The sequence below is a fragment of the Eubalaena glacialis genome, chromosome 15 (genome assembly GCF_028564815.1).
Source record: "Eubalaena glacialis isolate mEubGla1 chromosome 15, mEubGla1.1.hap2.+ XY, whole genome shotgun sequence".
In the NCBI taxonomy this organism is placed as follows: Eukaryota; Metazoa; Chordata; class Mammalia; order Artiodactyla; family Balaenidae; genus Eubalaena; species Eubalaena glacialis.
The window spans coordinates 4,919,021-4,941,024 of NC_083730.1; the positions used below are offsets into that span (position 1 = coordinate 4,919,021).

Here is a 22,004-nt window from a genome sequence, read left to right on the forward strand (position 1 = left end):
CCACAGAATGTTATAGGGCCAGCAAGAATTTTCATCCAGGGAAAAACTTTCCTCACAGGATACATTTTGATGACAAGCTTTTGGGCAAGATTATTCAATTTTCCAAGTATATGAGTTACTTAAGTTTCCCTTTATCTCACTCACAGGCATTCAAGATGGGAAAGAATGCTCTTAAGGATTCCACCCACTAGTTACCTGTATGTATCTTTTATGAAGATTAAGATTCTTGCATTGTGTTAAATCATGTTTACACCGTTAGGACATGCAAAGATTAGGCCATACTTTGTGGGTAGCCAAGTGCCACATGAAAATGAAGGTCATTTCTCAGAAGAACTACCTGGGGAAGAGTCAGATCTTTAGACAGGAAACTGGAACTAAGATGACAAGACCTAGATGGGCGTTACGGCTGGGTTCAGCACGCACCTTGGCCTGGAATTCGAAGAACTGGGATGTCTAAGATTGTATTTATGGGTAGAGTATAATCATCTGCCCTCAAACATACAGAGGGAGACTGGGACTTAGAAGGTAGGGTCCCTAAAAAGGGTCCTCACTGGGTGTGCACCTCACAGTCATTTGGCATCACTGCTTCATTTATTTTTTATTTATTTAATTTATTTTTAAAATAAATTTATGTATTTATTTATATTTATTTATTTATGGCTGCGTTGGGTCTTCGTTGCTGCGTGCAGGCTTTCTTTAGTTGCGTCGAGCAGGGGTTACTCTTCGTTGCGGTGTGCGGGCTTCTCATTGTGGCGCTTCTCTTGTTGCGGAGCATGGGCTCTAGGCGTGCGGGCTTCAGTAGTTGTGGCTCGCGGGCTCTAGAGCGCAGGCTCAGTAGTTGTGGCGCACGGGCTTAGTTGCTCCGCGGCATGTGGGATCTTCCTGGACCAGGGCTCGAACCTGTGTCCCCTGCCTTGGCAGGCGGATTCTTAACCACTGCGCCACCAGGGAAGCCCTGCTTCATTTATTAAAGGTGAATGAACTATGTCAGGCTCTCATAGTGGAAAATTCTTTTAGGTTATCCTTTAGCAAAGTTCATTTGAATATTCTGGCTCTGCTGTAAGAAAGCAAAGAAAGGGCTCTTTATCCACACTTATGCCAGAGTGTCAAGGAGAGTAGCATAGTGGTAGGCGGTGGGGAGTGGTATCAGTAATCAGTGAGAGAATCAGGGAAAGAAGGATATGGAGGGATGCAGTTGCATACCTAGAAAGAAGAAACTTTTACTTCCTTCTAGCGTCAGCCTTAGAGGTCCTAGATGGTATTTTTATTTAGGTAGGTAGCTGTGTTTCTGATATGGGGCTCCCAGCTTTCGAGAACTCCACTGCCCTCTCCATCATTCATGTTACTTGTACACTTATGTGGCTGCATTGAACACCTTGGACTGGTGTTAGGTCCACACACTCATTCATTTTAAACTATTTTCATGCTGCTGCTGCTGCATTTAGCTTCTTTTCCCCAGTTTCCTAGACTGAGAAAGAAATAAAACAGTTTTACTTTTTGTAGTGTTACCGAGCCAGGTTTGTTTGTCTGACATGCAAGCCAAACGCTGAGACCCTGAGGTTTGCAGCAGAGAAAGGGTTTATTCTTGAGGCCACCAAGTGAGGAGATGGGAGAACAAATCTCAAATCCACTTCCCCAAAGGCAAGGGACTTGGGATATTTATGGAATAAAGCTGGGGTGTCAGGAGCACGGGGAGTGTGAGGAAAAGTAATTAGAGACAAGAAAAAGGTGAGGTAATCATCGTTGTGCAACTAAGCTACAGGCGTCTTCTTCGGACACGTGCTCAGAAAATGGTGGCATTAGCATGTTCTGAGGGAGGAGTTTTTGGCCTTCTGACATGAGACATTTTCGCCATCTTAACCAGTCTTAACTGTCTGGAGCTTGAACTGGACACAGCTGACTCCAAGTTCCTAATAAACAACTTGGGCAAACATCTCTTATTATTTGGGCTGACACTTGGAGTACATGCAAGTTTTTGTAAAAACAATTAAAGCAAGCTTGATCAGTGACGGCAAGTTACAGGTGTAATGGATCTAACTGATGATTACCACCCCCCCACCCCCCCCACCCCCCCGCCGCCCCGGTTTCAGTAGGTGTCCTGGGAAAAGTTAAAAACTTGGCTAATACTCTTGCTAGTGTCAGATAAATGAATCCACATTTCTCAGTATGATTATAGTGTAATTATGATTTTTCCAAGTACTCACATGCCATCTCCTATATCACATTTATACCATTATTCATTCAAAAACATTTATGGAGCACGTGCTGAGTGCCAGGCACTGTGCCAGGCTCTGAAGATACAGATGTGACTAACCATTCCTGTCCTTTAGGGACTCTTGGTCCAGTGAGAAAGACAGACATGTTGACCGATGATGTAGTGAGTGCATGATAGCCATGATTGGGGAATAAAGGAACAGAGAGGGCGCTACTTGGAGGGGAAGGGTGTGGTCAGCACATGCTTCCTCCACAGTTGACTCCTAAGGTGAGTCAAAAAGGATCCTGAGTCCTTGGCCAGGATAAAGGAAGTAGGAGAAAGGAGGTAAGGAGAGTAAGAGGTAAGAGGTAAACTTAAGGTAAGAGGCAAAGGACAGGGCTTGAGCAAGGGTATGGAAGTGAGGAAAGAATGCAGTGTGTTGGAGATCTAAAAATAGCTCACTGTTGCTAGGCTATAAGGCTTGAGGGGGAAATGACAAAGGATGAAGCTAGAGAGAGAGACAGATTTTGAATGATCTTGGATGTTCTGGTAAGGAATTTGAACTTTAGTTATTGGGAAACACTGGAATGTCTTAGGCAAATAGTGATATGATCAGATTTTAATTTTGGATCCATTACTCATGGAAAATGGGTCTGAGGATTTCAAGACTAGAGGCAAAAAGAGCCTGTTAGGAAGTTATTGTAAGCAGATAGGCAGGTAATCATGAAAGGCAAATCTGGGGCAGTGGTAGTAGGGATAAAGAGGAGAGACTGACCTGCATGATTCCCAAGCTTCTGACTTGGGTGACCTGCTGATGATAACACTATCAGCTGTATTTCATAGAACTGTCTAGAACCCTGAAGCCTTTACAGAGTTAAATAGGATATCTGGAACTTTCCTTATCTATACCATTTTACTCTTGTTCTGTTTACTTGTGCTGGAGACAAAAAGATTTTTAAAAAGAAGTTTAATATTGCAACCATGTACAATCAAACATCTAATCTTTTTATTTACCTGCTCCTACTTAAAGATGGACATACAAGGAAAATGTGCCTAAGAACGTATTTACAATAAGATGTCCTACATATAATTAACTTGTCTTTGTCTGAAGTTACTGAGGAAAGTTGCCCTACCTCAGCAATGAACTTAAGACCTTTGTATTGGCTTTGTGATCAGATATCTATTGTTTTCTGCTCATTTCTGCCTTTGCTATTCAATTGATTAGAGATTATCAACTGAAATTCTGGTGTGTTATAAATATGCATGGATTAAGAAAAATTCAAGACATAAATGCTTTATTTAAAATGAATGAAAAATTTAAAAATTTAGAAAATTTTGGATATTATTGCTAATAGATGGGGAATTGTTTGGAAATCAACTAAATAGGGTATACATACTAGAGATACAGATACTTTTAGAAGGGAAAAGTTAACCTATGCTAACATATTTAAAAGACATGGATTTAATACAAATTATCCATGTAGATAATTTGATTTGGAGTCCATCTTTTTAGAGTGCCCATTTGTTAAGGGGGAACCTGCTCTCTATGGTTATGGCAAATATAATGATTTGTCAATGGGAAGGAAAGAGCTGATGAAGTGTTTCTTGTGCATTAGTGGCAGAAAGAATTAGAAAAGGAATAAAAAATGTAATAATGTTTGCTTATTTGTGCTTTATGTTAGAAGACTGAGTGCCTTCTACAGTATATTTTACCTGAGGAACTTTAGGAGTAGAGTTGGTTTTCTAAATGTTTATTAAAATTTCTTTGCTGGAGGGGAGGTCAGGAAGAGTTCATAAATTCTTATGTTCCTTTAATTTCTCAGGTTTGTTTGTTTCTAAATTTGCCTAAATTTACTTCACCTTGGAGCACCTTCCACGTAGGATGTTTCCTTATACCTGTGTTTTAGAATAAGGAAGTCTTGATTGATAATAGCACTTGCGAAAATCTATTGATTGCTTTCTATGTGCCAGACCCTGTGCTAAGCATTTTATAAGCAGTGGCTTAGATAAGTTAACTGATTAAGTCATAGTCATGCATTTGATAAGTTACTAATCCAGGGATAGGACCAGGTCACTGGCACCAAAGTTTTGTTTTAACCACTTATGGAGTTATTTGGAACTGGGACTGAAATCTGAAACAGTCTTGACGTTGGATTATAGAGGTAGCCATGCAATCAAGAGACTCATTGCTCTGCCAGAGTCACGGGGAGGTTCAGCAGACCAGGGAACTGTTAGGAAAATAGTATACATCATCTGGTTTACTTTTTTTTTTTTAATATTTATTTATTTGGCTGCGTTGGCCCTTAGTTGCGGCACGCGGGATCTTCATTGAGGCATGCAGGATCTTTTGTTGTGGCACTAGGGCTTCTCTCTAGTTGTGGCATGTGGGTTTTTCTCTCTCTAGTTGTAGCGCAAGGGCTTAGTTGCCCCGTGGCATGTGGGATCTTAGTTCCCTGACCAGGCATTGAACCTGCATCCCCTGCATTGGAAGGCAGATTCTTTACCACTGGACCACCAGGGAAGTCCCTGGTTTACTATTTTTAAAGCGTTTAAGAAAGTTATAACACTAAATGCATGCATTTGGAAAGAGGAAAAGTCTCAATTCAATAATCTAAACTCTTACCCCAAGAGACTAGGGGAAAAAAAAAAAAAAGAAAGAAACCCAAAGCAAGCAGAAAGAAGGACTCAATAAAGAGCAGAAATCAGTGACATTTAAAAAAAAAAAAAAAGGAAAAACAATAGAGAAAATCAGAGACAGAAAGCTAGCTCTTTGAAAAAATCAATAAAACTGACAAACCTCTGGCAAGGCTGACAACAATAACAACAAGAAGAGTGGTCAAATTACTACTGCCAGGAATTAAACAGAGGATATCACTGCAGATGTTGCAGACATCAAAAGATAATAAGGGAAAACTATGAACAACTCTATACATAGATTTGACAATTCAGATGAAGTGGACCAACTCCTCGAAAAGTACAGACTACCACAACTCACCCAGTATGAAACAGATCTGAATAGTCTTATAACTGTTATGGAAATTAAACTCATAGTTTAAAACTTCCTGAAAAATACATCTGCCAGCCCATATGATTTCACTGGAGAATTCTACCAAGCTTTTAAAGAAGAGTAACACCAATTCTACACATACTTTTCCAGAAAAATAGAGGAAAAGGGAATACTTCACAACTCATTCTATGAAGCCAGTATTACTCTGATAGCCAAGCCGGACAAATACAATGCATAAAATGAAAACTACACACCAATACCTCTCATAAATATAGACAGAAAATCTCTTAACAAAATATAATTCAGCAATACATAAAAAGAATTACATATCTTTTCAGCAGGTGGTGTTGGGAAAGCTGGACAGCCGCATGTAAAGCAATGCAGTTAGAATACTCCCTCACACCATACACAAAAATGAACTCAAAATGGCTTAAAGACTTGAATATAAACCATGACATCATAAAACTCCTAGAAGGGAACATAGGCAAAACATTCTCTGACATAAATCGTAGCAATGTTTTCTTAGGTTAGTCTCCCAAGGCAACAGAAATAAAAGCAAAAATAAACAAATGGGACCTAATCAAACTTATCAACTTTTGCATAGCAAAGGAAACCATAAACAAAATGAAAAGACAACCCACAGAATGGGAGAAAATATTTGCAAACAATGTGACCAGCAAGGGATTAATTTCCAAAGTATACAAACAGCTCATACAACTCAATAACAAAAAAGCAAACAACCCAATCAAAAAATGGGCAGAAGACCTAAATAGCTATTTCTTCAACATAGAGATGGATAATAAGCACATGAAAAGATGCTTAACATTTCTAATTATTAGAGGAATGCAAATCAAAACTACAATGAGCTATCACCTCACACAGGTCAGAAACAATACAAATAAGTCTACAAATAATAAATGCTGGAGAGGGTGTGGAGAAAATGGAACCCTCCTACACCATGGGAATGTAAATTGATGCAGCCACTATGGAGAACAGTATGGAGGTTCCTTAAAAAAACTAGAGTTACCATATGATCTTGCAGTCCTGCTGGGCATATATCCAGAGAAAACTGTAATTCAAAAAGAGACATACACCCCAATCAATATTCATAGCAGCACTATTTACAATAGCCAAGACATGGAAGCAACCTAAATGTCCATTGACAGATGAATGAATAAAGATGATGTCGTATATGTGTATATATATATATATGCACACACATATATGTACAATGGAATACTACTCAGCTGTAAAATAGAATGAAATTATGACACAGCAATATGGATGGACCTAGAGATTAACAACTAAATGAAGTCAGAGAAAAATAAATATATGATATCTATATATGGACTCTAAAATATGATACAAATGAACATATTTACAAAACAGAAGCAGACTCACAGACATAGAAAACAAATTTATGGTTACCAAAGGGGAAAGGGGTGGGATAAATTAGGAGTTTGGGATTAGCAGATACAAACTATTATATATAAAATAGATAAACAACAAGGTCCTACTGTATAACACAGGGAACTATATTCAATATCTTGTAATACACTATAACGAAAAAGAATATGAAAAAACATATATATGTACGTATAACTGAATCACTTTGCTGTACATCAGAAACTAACACAACGTTGTATATTAACTATACTTCAATTTTTTTTAAAAGCAAATAAAAAAAAGAATTATATATCGTAAGCAAGTGGGGTTTATTTCAGAGATGCAAAGCTAGTGCAGTATTTGAAAATCGGTGTATTCCATCATATGAAAAGGCTAAAGACTATTTGGAATGTTTGGAAAAATGTCTTTTCCATGGCCTTGCATTCCTATGGAAGAGGTAAGCAGGGGTACAGGAAGCTAACATTCATCAGCAGCTGGTGTGGAAGAACTATGCTTAGTTTCTGGGAGGATGACCTACATGTGTAACCTATTGTGTAGTTCTTTTTGGAATTAAATACCATTGCCGAAAAAGACCTTAATAAATATCAGACGACTTTTTAATATGCTGGAATTCTCTCCCCCGCCTTTTTAAAATAGAACATTTGTAAATCTTCCTATGGGTGCCCAGCTGGGGAGGTACTGTTCCAGACTCTATTCCAAGAGCAATCAGTTATTTAGGATTTACCTTAAACAATATACTGTTGAGAATAGACAGGAGGCACTAATACAAGTACTCGCCTAGTCAGGGTCAACAGCGAATAACTTCAGAGCGACATACGTCCTACGCACATTAGGACGTTTTTGCTTTTATAGAACAATTTCCCTGGGTTTGTTTATCCTGTGAGAATGGGGCAGTTCTGGGGATGGGTCGGGCAATTACAGAGCACTGTTCTGGGCAGCACACTTGTTTTGTCGAGGCTAAATTAGGTAACTGCGTCTTTTAACGTCCACGAGGCTCGTTTACATCTCCTCTCACACTAACAGTCCACCCCGACACTCGCAGCGGAACGACTTTGTTACAAATTAACGCCCAGCTCTGCGTGATCTGACCTGATTGGGAAATCGCGGCGCTGTTGATGTGGGGTCGCTGCCCTGCACAAGATGGACTCTGCGCCCGCCCCGTCGGACCCTCCCTCTCCGGCCACCTCGCCGTGTCCGCCAGGAACACCCACACATGAGGGCGCAGGTCCCAGCGCCGGATCTTCGCGGCACCACCTTCTGCGCAGACGCAAAGGGAGCCCCGTCCTCCGCGTGCTCCTACAGCTGTGATTGTGAAGGGCACCTTCTGCAGCCAATCAACACTCGCGCACTGGGCGCGGCCCGTTGGAGTTGGTGGAGTGTCGGTCAAGGGCGGGACCCTTGAGTGACACGAATTTTGGCCAATCATCGGAGGCCTTGCTTCGGCTCCCCCCCCCACCCCACCCCAGTGCCTGCCTCCCTGCCCAGGCGCTGAGCAGGGCTGTGGGGAATGTCCCGGGGCAAGTTCGCGGAGACGCCCGCTGAACTCCGCCCGGCTCCGCTGCTCCTTTTAGGGCCTGAGGCTCGCCGCGTTCCGAAATGGCAGAGGAGTCCGACAAAGCCGTGAAGTACTATACCCTGGAAGAGATCCAGAAGCACAACGACAGCAAGAGCACCTGGCTGATCCTGCATTACAAGGTGTACGATGTGACCAAATTTTTGGAGGAGGTGAGTTGGTGGAGGCAGGATGCCGACCGGAGTTTGGGGGTTCCCTGTCGAGACCTGTTGTTCGCAGCGTGGTGGGATTGACCTGCCCGGCTCTATGGGCGCACCTGAGTGTGTTCACCAGTGCGTGCGCACCCGGCTTTGCACACCTGGGAGCGGCTCCCCGCTTCTGCATACTTGTGTGTGCACCCCCTGAGTCTGCACACCTGGGAGCGGACCCCGAGTTTGTACACCTGAGGCTGCGCGCCCGCGTGTTCACACCTGGAGGTGCATAAGTCAGTGCCGCGGCGAGGTGAACCAGTTTAGCAGCCCTTGTAGGGCAGAAACTGTCTCCCGAGACCCTGCGCGGGCATGTAGGAGAGCACTACTTCGCACTTCGTGGGAAAAAAAATCTCATCTGGAGCTGTCTTCCTAAGAGAGAGCGCAACTACGGAAGGATTTTTGAAGATCCTTTTTATCCTTGAGTGTGCATAGACCGGGTCTTCATCTAGGACAGGGGTCGTCCCACTTATTATTCCTGGAGTGGATTCCTAATTGGAGCCGGTTGGAGACCACCCACCTTGAGAGCTGTGGGATCCCACAAGAGGGGACCTTGAGTTCGGAGGTCCAGGTGTGGTCTGCGCCGGCTCTCCCCCTGGCATCCACAAGCCCACCCCACCATCCACGCCCACCCACCCGCTGTTCACCTAGAAGGCGCCCAGTGATATTTAAGGTATCCAGTGACGACTTCGGTGAGGTACAGTACTGGACTCCTGCGAGTGAGCATGGGGGTATGTGTGTGGCTTTGATGAGAAGCAAGGGAGAGGGACAGAGAAGTGGAAAATGCCAGTGCGACTTCATCCTTAAGCAGCTTTGGGAATTGTAAAGTAACTTTGCTTAACTTTGAGGAGAACATTCCTTTGATAAGATTCTTTGCGTTGATTATAATTTTTGCAATAAATTCTAAGGAGTTTTTCTTTGCTGCCTCTGGCTGTGTTTTATCACTGTGGGGGAGTTTCAGTCATAAATCTTACACTTACTCTCCTTCATTTCCCCAGACAATAGACAGGAATGCTTAGTAATGGGAATTTTCTACATAGTTTGTGAGGAAAATGAAGATAGAGGCCTGGTCTGAGCTGGATCACAATTTATATCAAAGGACATTGGTTTTGTAGAGAATGTTTTAAAAAAAATTTTTTTAAAGGTTGAAGTTGATGGTTATTAGTAAGATATATTACTGTTAAATTGTCCTCAGGTGATGTGCCAGAAGATAAAATAGTGTCCTGATCTGGTTAAGAGTGGTTTATAGTAGGGGGTCAGATCTGATCCGTCCTGTTCCTTCTGCTGAGCTACAGAGCTTATTTGCTATTAGAGATTCTTGAACTAATAATCCTGCATCATAACATCAGGTCTAATTGACACCAGATGTCTGCTTAAAACTGTTCCTTCCCCCTTCCCATGGTATATGTAATTGTAGAATTTTAAGATCCATTGTGTGCTTTCTTTATTTGTGTCTATAAAAAAGAATAGCATTTATAAAATAATAGGATATTTTATGTTATGAAGCTTTGCCATTTTTTTCTTTCTTTTCTGTGGGGTCCTATTCATTGTGTTGTACAGGGGGCCTCCATGGTCTCCCCCCACCAGATGCCAGTATCACCCCCTCCCCCCGTTGTGACAACCAAAAATGTCTCCAACTATTGCCAAATGTCCCCTTGGGGACAACAAAGTCACTGCTAGTCAAGAATCACTGCCCTAAGATATATTTTGCATAACTTTTATGGGTACATTTCTCAGGAGATAAGGAAGAGAAGATTATTAAGCTTTACTATAAACCATTTACATTTCATTCTTATGAGGCAGAAAAGGAATTGGACAAGGTTTTCTAAGTGAAACGGGAAGAGATGCAAACCAGCTGCTCAGTGGGTGAATTAGCTGACAGCAAATTCCTTTATTTTTCACTCAGTTTTCAATACTCTTTCTTTAAAAGTAGCTTGGGGAGAACATCTCTCAAGAAAAATGCGATGAATCGAGTTTATCACTAATATTTGATAACTAATACTTATAGCAAGATAACTCAAAACTACTGTTTATAGTGAGATACATAAAAACAAGTTTACAGCAGTTCCTATAAACTAAACTTTTCTTAATTGCTTCTTGGTAGAAACTCCCCAGAATAGCCTATCTGGACTTGAGTTTGGGACACCACTGCTCTCTGGTACTCACTCACGCCCTTCCTTTTGATCAGTGATCCTGTATCTGCTGAGTTCTTATAGTGGAGACTGTGGAACTCGAGAGGAAGAGATATCAGTTCTATTCTCAGAAGTTTCCGTTTGAGGAAGCCGGAATAACACAGAAAACAATGCAATGGGCAGGGATTATTATACACAAAGCTGTGCTGTATCAGCCAGAGTCTAGTTGAGCGGTGGGGAGTGGACCCGGAGTGGCCGTGTGAGGCGTCAGGCATCAACTCTGGTGAGTAGGGCCTAACATCAGCGGTGACAGACCGGCTCCCAGAGCTCATCTGGATTAAGGTAGAACAGGACGGTGGCTGACATTGTGAAATGGGACCGATCAGAAGGATGAAGGTGTGCAGCGAGGAGGAGGCTCACGCAACCTGTTCTAGCTGGTCATCGGCGGTGCCAGCCTCCCCAGAACATCTCATTCTACTTTTAGGGGACATATGTTCTATTTACTGTTTTCACTATCTGTTTTCATTTTTTGTGACCATCTCTGATTAATGCAGTGTCCTAGGCTTTGGCTTCCTGCCCCAGCTTAGCCATCCTAGGATTCCCTGCCAGTGGCTTCCTGCATCTTCAACACACATCTCCTTCAGAGACCTGCAGGGCGCTCTGCCAGAATTTTCACTTCTTCCTAGATTCCTGCTGTTCCATTACTTTATTAGGGCAGTGCTATTTATCTCATCCCTTCTTTTGAAACAGAGGAAGGAGCCCAGAAGATGTTTCTCCTCCCTTGCCCTGCCGCCTTTCTTCCATCATTTAAAAGCTCCAGAAATTCATGAAGCCTTTGCGTGGTAACTAAAGAATATTCTACTTTCCCTAACTTACCCAAATATGAAAGAAGTTTTTTGTTTGTTTTTTGTTTTTTGCCTTCCTACCTCTAAATAGTGAACTTTCATTATGGGCTACATCTCTGTATATATCATAGATTTATATGCATGTCTGTATTCATGTTGAGACAGTATATACTGTGATGGGTGGAAGGGGGTCCTAGTCTGTGCCTACACTCTCTATGCCTCATATGCCTTATTTAACGTAAAATGGGAGGATGACAGTAGTGCCAACTTTGAGGGGTTACGATAAGAAACAAAATAATGCTGGTTAAACATATAACACAATGGCAGGTGTATGGTCTTCACAGTAAATGCAAACTCCTATACCTGTACAGGTCAGCGTGGGGTGTGCCTTTCTTTCTGTAGCATCATATGCAGCTGAGTGCTAACATTAGATTTTAGGTGAAGGTGTGAAACAGGAGAGCATTATAAAAATTGTACCCTCTGGTCAAGAACACAAGTGAAGTTTCTAAGTTGTTCAGTGAGCTCCACCTCCTGAAATAATAGCCTTATATAAAGCTGTTTTGTTTTCCAGAGAAGGGTAGACACCTGAGAGGGAAGATTGGCTCCTTATTGCTGGCAATCTCAATAGCAGCAGGTGTTCAGTTACTATCGGATACTGATCTGTGAGATTATGAGCCTTGTTGCCTACGTATTTTTTGAAATTTTATTTATTTATTTGTTTTTGGCTGCGTTGGGTCTTTGTTGCTGCACGCGGGCTTTCTCTAGTTGCGGCGAGCGGGGGCTACTCTTTGTTGCGGTGCGCGGGCTTCTCATTACAGTGGCTTCTCTTGTTGCGAAGCACGGGCTCTAGGCGCGCGGGCTTCAGTAGTTGTGGCATGTGGGCTCAGTAGTTGTGGCTCATGGCCTCTAGAGTGCAGGCTCACTAATTGTGGCGCACGGGCTTAGTTGCCCTGCGGCATGTGGGATCTTCCCGGACCAGGGATCGAACCTGTTTCCCCTGCATTGGTAGGCAGATTCTTAACCACTGTGCCACCAGGGAAGTCCCTGCCTACGTATTTTGAAGTAGGTCGGTTTTGTTTTTCAATTCTGAGTTATAGTTTTTGAACTTATGTTTGTGAATTTGAGTCTTGTCATTCCTGATTATATGATTAGCAAGGTTAATGATTGTAGAACTTTGAATGAAAATGCAGGCATTTGGGGCCAGGGAGAAAAATGGTTTGCTTTTCCCTTTCTGTGATTTGGGCAGTAGCATTTATTCAGGTTTTATGAGTGCTGTGGAATATGAGAAGAAAATATCACATAATTGATGGCAGTAATATTAACTTGCTTTCAGTTCAAGTCTTTACGTGTTTAATTTGTGAAATAGACACCTTCCTGAAAAATATTATAAAGCATAATATTTTGTGTCAAGTTGTCCTCCTCCTTTACATGATCAAAATGGAAACTTGTTTCTGTAGAACTTTTTCTGGTGATCTTGGGATTCTGATGCTCTGTATCTGCATCTTAGATGTTCTTTAACAGCATTCTGCCTTACAAAGCTGTTGGCTTCTGACTCACTTTTGCCTTTGGAGTCTTAGGCAGTATTCTCTATAGCAGGTTTTGTTTTAGGGACTTACTTTTTGTTGTTTTCCTTGAACATGGCTGCCTGCTTTGCAGGGACGAGTGGTTCCAAGCCTGGGGGACCTCAGTGCCCTGGGGAGCCAGGAAGAGAGTGTGTTGAAACTCAGTGTCCTTAATTTTGAAAAACACAGAGGACCCTGCATCTTTACTGTTGGTAGGACTGTCATATTTAGTGCTAAAATCCCAAACGCCTTTGCTTTTTTCAAGGAAGTTTGATAATATCCTGAATCTTATACAACTAAAAAGCTGCAGTTGCAAATATGTCTTTGATGAGTGTGAAATGGAAAAGTTATTATTATTTAACATACATAGTTTGGTAAATAAAACTCAGAAAATATGAAATCCATAGGAGGAAAATATAAAGGGATCCTTGGTGGTAAAGGTGGTTCAGGCATCTTGGGTAAATAGGCATCAGAGCCTCATCTCACAATGGTGAATGTGAGAATTTATATGTTGAAGAAATCCAGGAGCTGTGAGCACATTTAAAGTTGTGATACTGGATGAGATGGCCGAGGGAAAGTGGAAAACACTAACTCTGTGACTAGGGCAGGGGACCTAAGATAACTAGTACAGCTTTAAAAGAAAACAGACATCCAGTTGGTACACAGCTGCTGTTATTTGCTTTGAGATTCCCCCCCACCCCCATATCCAGGGTTCTCCATAGGAACCAGGGAGAAAGCAGAGGGGAGTTGTGAAAGAATAAAAAGAAAACCTTTGGAAGGTCAAAGGGCTAAAATGTGCTTTTTTTCCCATCTGCTGTCGTTTTATTGTGTTGCCTTTTAGAAGGTGGAGAAAACAGCCATTCCAGTTGCCCATGGGGAGTTTTTAAGTAGAGAAAGTTCTGGAGGAGTCTTCAAGGATGCCATTTGTTCCTAACACAGATGACATCTGGATGATTTTAAGAATCTGTATTATTTCATTCAAGAAAGAGATTGTTGGGCATGCGTGCAGAGGTTAAATGTTGTTTTCTAAAGGCCTCTTAAATAACTGGCCTGGAAGGGCTTGTTCTGAGTGGAAATCTGATGAGGTTACTGCTCTGAGAAAATCCTTCTGTGGATTTAGCTGATCCCCTGCCCTCCTCTTCCCACCCCCTCGCTGATTTCCGTCCTGTCCTCTGAGCTGTGGGTGGTACCGTGTTTCCTTGTCCGCCAGCGTCCCCGTCTCACTTACACGTGGTTCCTGGGCCTCGGGAAGGGTCTCTCCCTCCTTCCTTCACACTGTCATCCGTCTTCACCTTCCTTTCTTGTGGCTCTAGTTGTTAGACTATCTTCCTCTTCAGAGCTCGTGTCCTGACATAGTCTTCAGGATTTCAGTGGTTCCATCACATTGGTTGTTGATTTATGAGTTTTCAGTTCACGTAATGTATGTTGTTATTGTGTTAAAGAATGTAATTTCTAGAAGAACATAAAAAACTTCATTTTGTAGAAACAGACTGTCATTTCTCTGCTTAGTCCCTTTCCATGGCTTCCCAATGCATTTAGAATAAAATGCCATCTCTCTCCTGGTGTAATAAACTCTGCGTAATCTGGTCCCTTCCTTCCTCTCCCACCTCAGCTGGTAACACTGTCGCCTTGCCCTCCACACCTTTCTGTGTCCCTAACAAGTCGGCCTTGTTTCTGCCTTAAGACCTTTGTGCAGTTTCCCTTCTGCCTGGTGTGCCCTCCTTTCACCACCCTCTTCAGGTCACCGCCCAATGTCTTTTACCAGAAAGGGGGATGTTCTGTCTCATCCTGCAGTGTCAGAGGTCCCGGGGCCCAGTGTTTTCCACTTTCCCTCAGCCGTCTCATCCAATGTCACGACTTTAAATGTGCTGACAGCTCCTGGATTTCTATCTCCAGGTCACAAGGATGTCTCTCCTACACTGAGGATTCTTGTATCCGCAACTCACTTTGCATCTCCACTCAGATCTCTAACATGCCTCTCAGACCCAACGTGTTAAAGACTGAACTGACCTTCCCTATCTCAGTGATGACACTTCCATCCATTTGCTCAGGTCGAAAACCCTGGGGTCATGTCTGATCCTTCTCTCTCTCTCACTCCCACACTGAATCCCCCAGAACATTCTGTGGGCTCAGCTTTTATAAAGGAGTCAGAATCCGACTAATCTTTCCCCCTCTACGCCGTCTCCCTGCTCTGAGCACCATCACCTCCAACCTGGTGGCCCTCACCCCTGACTGTGTACTTTTGGTAGTAGAGTGCTATTTTAAGATGTCATATTCTATCACTTTCCTATTTAAACCCTTCAGTGGCTAATGACACCACCCAATTTAAGACTTTGGATATAGCTGCAGTAATCAAGAAAGCGTGGTCCTGGCAAAGAGACATATACGTAGATCAATGGAACAGAGTAGAGAAACCAGAAATAGACCCATGCAAATACTTCTGACTTTTGACAGAGATGCAAAAGCAATTTGATGGAGGAAGGACAGCCTTTTCAACAAATGGTTCTGGAACAATTGGACAACAGTAGTCAAAAATATAAATCTTGACCCAAACCTCACACTTTATATAAAAATTAACCCCAAGTAGATCATAGATCTAAATATAAAATTTTAAAATTTTGAAGAGACTTAGGATTAGGCAAAGTTCTTAGACACAACAGCAAAAGCATGATCCATATAAGAAAAAGTGGATAAACTGGACTTCATGAAAATTAAAAATGCTGTTCTTTAAAAGATCCTGTTAATAGAATGAAATGACAGGGCCATTGACTAGGAGAAAACTTTTTCTAATCTCATATCTGACAAAGGACTTATATCCAGAATATATAAAGAGTTTTCTAATCTCAACAATAAGGAAACAAATAATCCAAATAGAAAATGGGAAAAAGACTTGAATAGACATTTCCTCCAAGAAGATATATGAATGGCAAATGAATACATGAAAAGATGTCCAACATCATTAGCTGCTATGGAAATGCAAATTAAAACCACAGTGAGATACTATAACATACTTGTTAGAATAAAAAATACTGGTAACCCAAATTCTGGTGAGGATGTAGAAATGCTGAATTGGTCATGCATTGCTGGTGAGAATGCAGAATGGTACAGACACTCTGGAAATCAATCTACCTGTTGATTGATTGATTGAAAAAGCTAAACATAGACTTACTATATGATCCAGCAGTAGCACTCCTTGACATTTGTTCTAGAGAAATGAAAATTTATGTCCACATAAAAGCCTGTATGCAAATCCCAGCAACTAGAACAATGCTGGCACAGAGAGAGGACTCAATATTGATTGATCGAATGAATAAAAGTTTATAAGTGTAAACAATATCAGATAATTGATACAGAGTGGCTGTTGGGCTGGCAGCTTTATTTGTAAAGCCCCGAACTGGAAACAACTCACATGTTCCTCAGTGGGTCCCTGGTTAGACTGGTACACGCGTAGAGGGAAGACAGCTCAGCAGTAAAAAGGGAATAAAGCAACCTGACTGGGTGTCAAGGGTATTACGCTAAGTGAAAAAAGACAGTCTCAAAAGATTGCACGCAGTGTGCTTCCATTTCTGTGACATTCTCAGAATGACAAGGTCACAGAAGTGAAGAACAGATGATAGGTGGCAGGGGAGGGGGACTGCAAAGGGGCAGGAGGGGGAGCGCCTTTGTGGTGACAGAATGGTCTTGTGTTCTGTGAATCTGCATGTGGGAAAGTGCCACAGACCAGGACCCAAAGATACACCAGACAGACACACAAGTGCACACAACAACTCTAAGTCAGTCTAGTGACTCCTATGTAAGATATTTGCTGGTTTTGACGATGTATTACAGTTATGGAAAATGTTGCCCATTGAAGGAATCTGAGTGATGGGCGCACGGCACCTCTCTGCAGCTATTTTCAATATAAAGAGTTAAAACAAAAAACACGTTCATCAGCTCCCTCTCTTTCGTGGTTAAAGCCAAGCCTGTAAGGCAGCTACAAGGTCCCACCGCCTTCTGGCACGTCCTGCGTCATGCATGCTGATGCCCTTGCTCTTCTAAGAACGTGCCAGGAACCCTTCCACCATAACCCTTTGTGCTGGAAGGTTATCCCCCAGATAGCAGCATGCTCACTCCTTCACTTTCTCAACGAGGCCTCTCCTGACCCCCCATTTACAGCTGGACATCTGCATTCAGCCCCCTGCATTCTGGACCCCACCATCCTGCTCTGGTTTTTCTTTTTCCTATAGCACCTGTCACCTTCTAACATACCGTGTAACCTATTTCTCATGCTTACTGCTTATCTGTCTCCCTCCACTGGAATGTAAACTCTGAATGCAGGAATTTTTTTCTGCTTTATTCCCCGGTATATCCCAGCCACTGGAACAATGCTGGCACATAGAAAAGACTCAATAAATAGTTATTTATTGAATGAATAAGTGAAAGTTTACAAGTGTAAAATATTAGAAAATCGATGCAGAATGGGTATTGGGCCAGCGTGGATAATTTCCTGACAGCTTGTTTTATTTCTCTCTTGCCTCCAGTTGCCTGTTTTAGCCAAATTTTTTTATTCTTAACACTAGATATAAAAGGAAAAATAGGCCTAATGATTTGGTATTGAGGAGGACTGGTTCCACCCTCAATCCTCCTTTTCAGTATCAATTGTAGCCTGTCCTGTCCTCTCATCTTTTGGCCATTCCAACTCAAGATGGATCCTAGCGTAGATAGAGGAATAGCCCCTCTTAGATCATAACCCATCTTCCACTGGGCCCTCAATTTTGGTGGCTTTGCTTGTTCTTATGAGGAGCGTTGGGTTGAGCTGGGTCACAAGGCAAGCGGTGTGTGTTCTAACTCTCCTGGCCTCGGTGTCCCCTGCTCTTGTCCCTCGGAGGCAGACCTGTCCCTGCCCCTTCCTCTACCCCAGGGTCCTTACTTCTCAGTCTGGGACTTACTCTTCCCTTCAGAGATCCCAGGAGTTGTTACGTCTCCAATGAACTCACTTATTTTACCTAATGAGATAAGTTTAGTGATGGTAGAATTAAAAATATTGGTCAGGGCACACTGACTAAATGCAAAATTATCTTTGATTCATGGTAAATTTTGGGCCAAACATTTACTGTCTCAACTCTAAAAGTAACCATGAATGATTTTGCTTCTCTTTCTTTTCAAGGAGAGAACACTATAACAGCACTCTGCAGGATAGTTACCAGCTCACAGCTGCATTGCTTATCTGTTCTCATCCTAATGACCTTTATGAATTATTTCATGTAGCGAATGTTCTTTGTCCTTATGGTATGTTGTTTCTATTAACTCTTGTCATTGGGTCTGTGGCTTAGTAGGATCAAGCCAGTTGATTTAATCCACAGAAATCTCTTGAAGATGAAGGGCAGGGTGGAAAGAAGGGGTCCCTTGGGGTTTGGGGTTTGGTGCTGGACTTGGCCTCAGCAGTTTACAGGGACCAGGCACTGTGCGAGGTTCTGTTCAAGGTTCTTTCTGGCAGTATTGAATGGGCAGTATTGGATAAGAAAGGGAACGAAATTGATATTGATGGAACACCTATTACATGCCAGGTATTGTACTAGTTATATCACTTAATCTCTGTAGTGTAAGTGGGAGAGGTATCTAGTGATGGAGAAATGGAAGCTCAGGAAGAGCTGCTACCTTCCTGGGTCGCTCTGCTAAGACGTGGCAGAGCCGGATCTTGAATTCAGCTTCCTCAGCTTCCAAACCTGGGCTTCTTCCGTAACACAGTACTGCCTGGACGTGGAGGCCAAGACAGCTGGAGACCAAACCGCAACAAAGGTGCAGGGGCTTATGGCCAAATACGTGACTACTGAGGGGTCTGCTTTAACATTTTGTTGAGTGATATGGGGAAGGGTTATCGATAGTAATTGGGAGGTGACATGTGCTTGATTCTCTTTTCTCATTGCCTCCCCCAAACAAAAACAAATGAAAAAATGATCAAACAGTGCCTTTTTATCCATGTGAAACCGGTTATTTACAGTGCCTGAGTTAAGATCTCCAGTTGAGTTTTATGCTTTTGATGCTGTGCTCACAGGTGAGGTGGAGGACAGCCAACTTTCAGGAAGCCGAGAGTGGCTTATTATTAAGGCTGGCGCCTGTGGGCTGGTAGAGGGAGAGAGAGGGGTTTGTGCTGTTCATGCTGGTCAGATTGCTGCATGTCTGCAGTGGTGCTCTCCCTGTCTGGATTTTGAGCCTCTCTGTTCTAACCATGACAGGTCCATCCGGCATTTTGTCATGGTCGCTCTGCTCTTCAGGAACCCACAGTGGTCCTCATTGTCTTCCACTTCACACTGGCTCTCAAGGCCCTAATGGTTTGGTCCTTCTAACCATCCAGCCTGTGTTAGGGTTCTCCAGAGAAATAGAACCAATAGGAGATACTCATACACACTTCATATATATATTTATGTATGAAGAGATTTATTATAAGGAATTGGCTCCCATGATTATGGAGGGTGAGAAGTCCCCCAATCTGCCATCTGCAAGCTGGAGACCCAGGAGAGCTGGTGGAGTGATTGTCTGAGTCTGAAGGCCTGAGAACCAGAGGAGTCAATGGGAGGCTGAGGGCAGGGGAAGGAGAGATGAGATGTCCCAACTCAAATAATGATACAGGAAAACAGGTGAATTCTTCCTTGCTCCACCTTTTGTTCTATTCAAGCTCTGAATGGATTGGATAGTGCCCGCCCACATTGGGCGGGGCCATCTCCTCCGCTGAGTCCACTGATCCAAATGCTAATCTCATCTAGAAACACCTCCCAGAAATCAAGTTTCACCTCAAGTTGACATGTAAAGTAAGCCATCACACAGCCTCACATATTTTACTTTATTCACACTTACCTCTTCATTTGCCCCAAGTATGCCATGCATATTTCAGCCAGTAAGCCTTCATTCGTGTTCATATTCCTCTTGAGCTTATTCATCTTTATCTACTCTATTTATCCAAATAGTAACTCTCCTAAAGCAGCCTAGATTATTTTTTAAAAGCATCTACCTTTCTAGACTTCTACTCTGTTCAGTCAACCATTAAGATGATCCCTTAATATTTCTCTAATTTTTTAATGTACATAAAGATCATTGTCCTAATTTGATTTTAAGTTTCTTGACACAGAGTATGTTTATCTATGTCTTTTATATGTTCAGGACTTAGTACAGTGCCTGCCACATGGTATTTTTTTGACAAAGTGATTGATGTAGTAATTAGAATTAAGCTCAGAAGAACCCCCTTGTGCTTGAACAAGGTAGATGTTTATTCATCTGTCATAAAGAAATGAGCTTTGCAGTCCAGGTCTGGTGTGCTAGCTGTGTTCCATCAAGTCCCCTGGGGCTCTCCTTCTGGCTCACTTCTCACCTATCCCCAGAGTCAGGCCCTCATCGTTATTCTCAAAGGCTGCATTCCCCTTCCAGACAGCAAGATGAAGGAAGGGATGAAGAGAAAGGGCAAAGGGTGCACATCACTCTGAAGGTTCTCCTGACACTTGTGCTCACATTAGGCAGAATTTAATCACATGGCATACCCAGCTGCAAAGGAGGCTGGGAAAATCTTCTATTCTAAGTAGCCATTTCCCAGCTAAAAGTTTAAGTGGGGTGGGGGGAGGGTCAAAACAATATTTGGGGATGAATATTCTAGCAGCAATGTATAAGATGGTTAAGAATGTGCTGAGGGATTGGAGAGGGGAAGACTAGTTTGGTGGCTGGAGCCATGAATTTGATGAGAAGCACTTCCCTGGTTTATTTACAAGAATGTAGGGCTTTGCTGTCTTACTAACAAGACCTTCTAACCTTTGACTTCGAAATTTTATAACTTGTTTTTCCAAAGCCACTAAAATGTAGGAATTCTAGGAGTTAAGTTCAAAGAATAAGTAAAACATATTTTTCTGTATCAAGCCTAAAAGTATCTCATTTATGAAATTATTTGTATTAAAGAGGAATATAACTAGCAAAGACAATTTCAAAGAGATAATATAGACCCATTTTTATTTTCTGGGTAGAGAATCTAAGGAACTGTAAATGGCCATAGAAGCAAACAGTAGGAATGCAGAATGGACCTGGAAGGTATTTTCACTCGATAATCAGTTTCCCAATTAATAGTAGTTACAGACTGCATGTTCGAACCTACGAGTGATTCAACATTTTGATTTTACCCACAACATTTTCTTTCTGATTAAGATTACTGCCTTCATATTAAGTATTTATTGAAAGCATCTGTATCAGGAGTGGCATGTAAGTTTATCTTTTTTATCTTCCCAGCTTTTCTAGATCCATTTTTAATGTATTATTGCTATTTACTGTACTATTAAATATGAAGTAGAATTTACCTATAATATAAAATAATCCTTGATCTTGTAGAATCTCTAATAATGCATTTATTGCTTTATTTAGCATTTCTCTTTGGCTTCATTCTAAAAAGGACGTGAGGCATAACTCTCATTATGTTGACTTTAGAATTCTTGGCGTCGTAACATACAAAAGTTATCCAAGACCTTGCCTTCATTGATTGTAACACTTATTCTGTACCTGACCCCTTATACATTTGTACTTTTGTGGTCTGGTAAAGCACCTTCTGCTCTTTTTACTCTTGATATTCTCTTTTTTTTTCTTTCTCCCCTGTATGTGGGAAACTGGACTTACTTTTATTTGAAAAAAAGTTACATGTTGTATGTGGTCTCTCTCTCAGTACTAGTTATCCCTGAAGTGGAGAATATCCAGGGGTTAGAGGACGAGGTGCAATCCTCCTAGGGACTGGCCTTCGCCTCTTGAACAGTGTGGTGTAGCATTGCTGGGCCATGAGGGCATTGCATATCAGGTTTGGGTCACATACTGTTTTGTTATGTCCTAGGGGATACACCATGGAGCTTCGCAGTTTTCAGTGGGCCACGTGAGATTCTTGGAACTTTGGTTATGAATGAAGCTTATCATGTGGTCCCTGATGGGAGGTGCTGCAAATGTGGGGTTAACCCTGATAACCTTGGTATCTCTCCTGAAGGAAGCAATCCCAGGAACACTTGAACTCCACCTGCACTGAGTGTTTTTTCAGATTAAAGCTGATGCCACCACTTCTTTAATCATCATCACATTACGCAAAGAAGCACCCTTCTCAAT

General features: G+C 42.1%; 1 protein-coding gene and 1 long non-coding RNA gene across 5 annotated transcripts in view; one reads left to right on the forward strand and one right to left on the reverse strand.

Annotated features, from left to right (window-relative positions):
- Positions 1 to 662: 662 nt before the first annotated feature.
- LOC133075660 (uncharacterized) lies at positions 663 to 7,729 on the reverse strand. The gene is made up of 3 exons (XR_009697379.1): positions 7,698 to 7,729; positions 6,229 to 6,270; positions 663 to 1,057 (listed from the first exon to the last, which is right to left on the reverse strand). It is a non-coding gene; the product is annotated as an uncharacterized LOC133075660 (long non-coding RNA).
- Positions 7,730 to 8,074: 345 nt separating this feature from the next.
- The window catches only part of LOC133075658 (cytochrome b5), a 29,221-nt gene continuing 15,291 nt past the window's right edge, over positions 8,075 to 22,004 (forward strand). For 2 of the 4 annotated variants that reach the window (XM_061170007.1, XM_061170009.1), the window contains exon 1: positions 8,075 to 8,333. In XM_061170007.1, the coding sequence (XP_061025990.1) occupies positions 8,205 to 8,333 (129 nt within the window). In that variant the 5' untranslated portion in view covers positions 8,075 to 8,204. The remainder of the gene's footprint in view (positions 8,334 to 22,004) is intronic. The other 2 variants (XM_061170010.1, XM_061170008.1) reach the window with 2 other exon arrangements.